At 51.2% G+C, this 5708-nt stretch overlaps 1 protein-coding gene across 5 annotated transcripts in view; it reads left to right on the forward strand.

Moving 5' to 3' along the window:
• marf1 (meiosis regulator and mRNA stability factor 1) overlaps positions 1-5708 on the forward strand; it is a 19777-nt gene continuing 14069 nt past the window's right edge. For 2 of the 5 annotated variants that reach the window (XM_016254353.1, XM_016254352.1), the window contains exons 1-8: positions 1-1336; positions 1806-2282; positions 2448-2583; positions 2675-2889; positions 2998-3115; positions 3686-3858; positions 4161-4598; positions 4872-4972. In XM_016254353.1, the coding sequence (XP_016109839.1) occupies positions 1815-2282; positions 2448-2583; positions 2675-2889; positions 2998-3115; positions 3686-3858; positions 4161-4598; positions 4872-4972 (1649 nt within the window). In that variant the 5' untranslated portion in view covers positions 1-1336; positions 1806-1814. The remainder of the gene's footprint in view (positions 1337-1805; positions 2283-2447; positions 2584-2674; positions 2890-2997; positions 3116-3685; positions 3859-4160; positions 4599-4871; positions 4973-5708) is intronic. The other 3 variants (XM_016254354.1, XM_016254356.1, XM_016254357.1) reach the window with 3 other exon arrangements.

The following is a 5708-nucleotide window of genomic DNA, read 5'->3' on the forward strand; positions in this document are numbered from 1 at the left end:
AGCGTGAGCGGCGTCTCTGCAGGACTCATCCTCCTCAGTCACACGCTTCATTGAGGTTCGGCCTTCGCTCGAGATGACGTGATGGCCTTCCTGTATGAACGCATGCGAGCGGCAGACCGTTGACCTTACTGAACCCGTAAGACTATAGAGGACAGCTGATCACTGACTTTCTCTTTATCTCCTGTTAGAATTCAGCATATGCTGTGCGTTGTTATAAATGTGTGCACCCGTTGTATGAAGCGCTACCTCTGCACGCTCCAAAGCTCCAGCTGTCGCTCTGATTTCACCGACTGACTGATGGTCACGGGCTTCCTTCATCTCACTCTGTGTTCAGAAATATATAGTCCAGCGACTCGTTAGAACTAAATTGTACAGGAGGATATTATTAGTGTGTATGCTCACATTCCCTGTATTTAAGGCATCCTTCTCAAGCTGTCTTTCTTGTTGTTTTTAAATGTAAACCTGAACTGTTTTACGGTCAACATGATTTGACGCCACTGCAGCGTTTCTGAATCCTCGTTTCGATGTGAGCGTTTGGTTTGTCTCTCGATGGTGGCTGTGTTACTAGCTGCTGGAAATCATGTATGTGAAGCACCAAATAACACATTAATGTTTAACCGTAACACTCAACTGTCATGAAAGAAGTTATAAAGTATAGATGTGCTGTAATTCAGCAGCTGTTTGTGATCAGGTTTTGAGCACCAGATTAATATAGTTAACAGCTCATAAATCACTTTAGTTTTAGCTTTTTAAAATTAGCTTTTTACATTTATTATTGCTTTGAATTGTCTTCTATTTTTACCTTATATATGTGTGTATTTAACCATCTGTAGCTTGTGTGTTCAGGTTAGAAGGCTTTAATGCCATCACAAAGGCTTTTTACAGTAATGTGGAGGATTGAACTATAATTGTTTGGGTTCTTCATGTGTGTGTTATCATCCCTAATAAACACTTCACCTCTAAGTACAGCCGCACACATGAACATCCAGTTTACTGGCCTTCTGTAACATTTCACATTTCCACTATATTATCATTAGATCATTAAACAATCATGTGAGATGAATCGTTTAATGCTGAACGGAATAGTTTTGCACGCCACACGACATATATTCCTATCTGTCGCAGTAAATTACTCGCCTCGATTCAAAATGTGAGAACGAAACATTTTTAGACACATTTTATGTTTTAATATACAGAAAAAAAATCGCTGCAAACCATTTCCGCTCTGGTGGAAACGACGCTCATTTTACGACAGGCGCGTTGGTTTACGGCACAGATCAGTCGGAAGTCTGGTAACCAGGGAGACGCCTGAAGGCACTGCGGCCGGCGCGAGAAGGTGAGCTGCGTTTAATTCAAAATTTCTCATTAAATGCATTTCAATTGTCCGTTTTATTCGTTACAAATGAGTATCTCGTGTCTGATCATGTTTCCACGAAACCGTACACAGCGACTGACAGGCAGCGCGCGGAACACGGCAGCCGCGCGAACAAAAACAAACACAGAGAGAAAAACTGCAGAAAACAGCAGCGTGTGAAAGAGTCCGCTCATAGAGTCTCATGTGAGCGTCATTAGCTTTAATCTGACTGATTGGCGGCCCGTGGCGTGTGTTTCCGTCATTTGAATGGCTTTGCTGGTGTTCTTCTAACTTAGTCCGTCTGCGCTGCTCGGAGGTCCGCTGCTGAGAGCTGCTGCTGCTGCTGTGTTTGTGCTGGTGCTGGTGATTTACGAGCACATTTCTGTCCCATTGTGGTGTTTCATGTCTCATGGAGCGTGTTCTCAAGGCCTCTGTGCTTCTGTTTCTCCAGAGCGACTCCATGGAGGTCCGTGAGCCGGTCCTGGAGCTGAAGGACGTCCCTCCTCCTCCTCCTCCTCCTCCTCCTCTCCTCCACAGCACCGGCTCTCAGCCAGGCAGCCTCAGTGTAAGCGTGTGTTCCCGCTGCGAGGCCAGCATACACCTGCAGCAGAGCTTTAGTGAGGCCGGTGGAGGCTTTCCTCTGTGTCTCTCTCAGACAAGCACCCGCACCCCCCCTCACCCCTCGTCTGTGGCTCAGAGTGGCTCCGGAGCGAGCTGCTGCGCCAGTGTGAGGCCGCTGCACGCCTGCGCTCTGTGTAAGCCGGCCCCGCCGGGCGTCTGTCACTGCCGCAGAGTGCAGCAGCACCCTTTCCCTCACGGTGACCCGTCCTCACCCTCTCACCTCTGCTCTAACCCTCTGCACCTGAGTGTCGGGCGCACGCCGCCGTGCCTGAAGGGCGCTCACTGTTTGCAGGAGTGCTGGAGAAAGGTTGGTGGATCGCACCGCTGCTCAAGTCGTCTTGTGTTTTTGGGGGCACATCCTTCATTCCTCAGTAAAGCACAGCCTCGACTGACAGGGGGCGAGGCAGAAATGTGGTAGGGCTCTGGCGTAGATTCTGCAGTGAAAGCTAACATCAGTCTCTTCTGCTTTCAGAGTTTACATGTCGACTCGGAGAAGGTTTGGCCGAACATTCCCCCGCCTGTCCCTGTGTGCAACGGCTGCGGCGTGACGGGCGCATCGTCCGACGGTCTGCTGGGCGTCCATCTCGGCAAAACCACACAGAAATACGGTCCGTACACAAATGTTGACTAGCGAGCTGTAAGTCGTGCCTGTGGTGTGTTTTCTGCAGGAATTGGACGAGTGCCGCTCTGTGTCCGCAGGTCCTCCGGAGACTGGCGCGCAGGAGACGCTGCCGCCCATCGGGGTGTTCTGGGACATCGAGAACTGTGCGGTTCCCAGCGGCCGCTCGGCGGCGACCGTGGTGCAGAGGCTCCGAGAGCGCTTCTTCCAGGGACACCGCGAGGCCGAGTTCATCTGCGTGTGTGACATCAATAAAGAGAACAAAGCCGTTATTCAGGAGCTCAACAACTGCCAGGTGCGCTCCAGTGTTACGTTCGTTTCACTGCCGTGTGATTGATGCTCCACGCGCTTCTGTCTCTTCAGGAGAGCGTGTTTCTTCATGGCTTGCTCTGTTCCCGCTCAGGTGACCGTCGCCCACATTAACGCCACCGCCAAAAATGCAGCAGATGACAAACTGCGTCAGAGCCTCCGGCGGTTCGCAGAGACACACGCAGCTCCCGCCACAGTCATCGTTGTTTCATGTACGTGTCTGTAAACTTACAACTCTGGGTCCAAAATATTTGATGGGCTTAAATGACGAATCAGATTGTCCTTTATCTCTTTGGATGAAAGTGCTTGATATAATAGATCAAATAAATCCGCTCAACTTCCTCCAGCGAAACTAAACATTTATTGAAACTAAACTGCAGAAGGTTCTTGTTCTGAACTTCTGACGTCACACAGATGAGCGTCCTCATTCAGACGGCATCAGAAACGTGATCCGTTCAGTAACGGTGAGGGCATGAGGAGGAAGCGGGACAGACACTTATTCCTGAACAGCAGAGGAACTTGCATCATATGTGGAAAAGTGTGAAAGCTTAAGCTGCTCCTGTCAAAACTAGACTGAACCGACAGCAAACACACAGTGATAAACTGGTTTCACATAGACTAGACACAACAGCAGCAGTGGCCCATCTATCTAATACGGGTTGGAGACAATATTATGACTGATTCAAACACAGACTAGTTACAAACACTGTAAGCTGGCCTCATGTAAAAAACTAAACTGAATCTACCCGTTCTAACGGCAGCGTTCTCTGTCCTTCACGCAGCGGACGTGAACTTCGCCAGTGAGCTGAGTGACCTGCGGCATCGCCACAGGTTCCAGGTGATTCTGGTCCACAAGAGCCAGGCCTCGTCTGCCCTGCTGCAGCATGCGCACCTGCGCGCCGCTTTCGAGGAGTTCGTCTCGGACCTGCCTCCCGGGATGGTCGTCAAATCTCAGGTCAGCCGCCACACCTCACTCCCTCTGTTCCTGACTGCTTTTCCTACATGTGAACACTGATTTGATGAATGCAGAGCACAGCTGGCTGGTTTTTCTGTTTGGAGACAGAACCGTGTGTTTGGCCGCTGTTGTAATCATGTGATCGTAAAGCCGTTCACTGTCTGACTCCACGCTCTGAGATTTTAATGGAGTTCATAGAGAGTTAAAACCCCGTCATTTATAGCTGTCCGTGGCGGGCTAGACGCTGAACTCCAGCACCATCTCAGATCTCCCAGAGTGCTGTTTGTGTGTCTGCTCCTCAGCCCAGTTTCAGCCTTCTGTTTGTGCACCACCTCCCCACGCACCGCGACGCCAAAGCGGTGGCCAACCGGCTGCAGCGGCTCTCCACTAACTGTGGAGGGAAGGTGTTGGGCGTGTCGGGCGGCTGCGGTGTGCTGCGGTTCTCCAGCGCCGAGGCAGCAGAGCGCGCCCGCAAGCGCATGGAGAACGAAGACGTGCTGGGCCACCGCATCGTGCTGTCCTTCTCTCCTGACGGCCCAGACGAGGAAGAGGAGCGCCGGCCTCCTGCCGCCGCCTCCTCTTCGGTCTTCCTGCCTGTGGAGAAGCCGCGCTCGCCCCGTCGCCTGCGGCGGGCGTCTCACTCGTGCCAGGGCAGAAGCCATGCCCCCGAGCGCCCGTATAGCCCCAGGAGAGCAGGCCACGCCTCCTCGTGCAGCCCTGTGATGAAACCCCTCCCCCAGGTCAGCTGTGTACCCGCCTCTGCCCGCCTCCTCCCATCATCCTCCAATCGCACGCTTGCTCTTCTCATGCCGTTCTCATTGTGCTGCCGCTTGCCCCTGCTTGCTGTCGTCGACCCGCTGCTGTCTGTGGCGTGTGCTGCTGCTGAGACTCATCTTCCTCTGTCTTCGTCTGTCCTCCCCGTCACATTCCTGTCTCTCGCCTCATTGGGAATCGGCCGTGTGCTCGTGTGTGTGTGTTGAAGTTAGCACTGTGTGTGTGTGTGTTTGCTGCAGGCTGTGAGTGCTGTGACCCGACCTGTGACTGCCTCTCCCCAGAGTCTCACCGTCCCGTCTGCAGCCGTTAAACCGGCAGAGCCACCGCAGCGCAGCCGCAGGTAATCAAACACACACATGCTCATATGAACACCAATGAAGGAGACATACATTTTATTAATTAACCATTGGTCTTCCATAATTGCAGACATTTAGATCATGACACCCACAGTCAAAACCACACAAATAGCACCTCAATACCATGGTAAAAATGTATATATGTTTCTAGGTATTTGTATGAAAAACAGTAGTCTAAATACAGTGTTTCTGCTGTTTGTCAGCGCAGTTTCATCTTTAGTTTAAATCACGAGTCGTTTGTGTTCTCCGCTGAACTCAGGCGCTTCACTCTGGATCTCACAGCTGTGTTTCGTGTCGTGTGACTGAGACTCATCAGAGAGTAACACATCTGCTCTAGTGAGCTCGCGCTGCTGCTGTCTGAACTCTGATAAATGCTCCGTGTGCCGCCGATCAGATGAGTTTCATTTCACTTTTGGAGCGTAAACATTATATCAAACGTTTATTGAACTCTTGTTATCGTTTTACGGAGTAAAATTATATCTCGATAATTGTTATCGTTTTATTGCCCAGACCTACGTACGTACACGCGCACTCACACGCACACACACTCTCTCACTCACACGCACACACACTCTCTCACTCACACGCACACACACTCTCTCACTCACACACACACGCACTCACACGCGCACACACACTCTCTCACTCTCACACTCACACGCACACACACTCTCTCACTCACACACACACGCACTCACACGCGCACACACACTCTCTCAC

Source organism: Sinocyclocheilus grahami, unplaced genomic scaffold, assembly GCF_001515645.1.
Source record: "Sinocyclocheilus grahami isolate Dianchi unplaced genomic scaffold, SAMN03320097.WGS_v1.1 scaffold1239.1, whole genome shotgun sequence".
Lineage (NCBI taxonomy): Eukaryota > Metazoa > Chordata > Actinopteri > Cypriniformes > Cyprinidae > Sinocyclocheilus > Sinocyclocheilus grahami.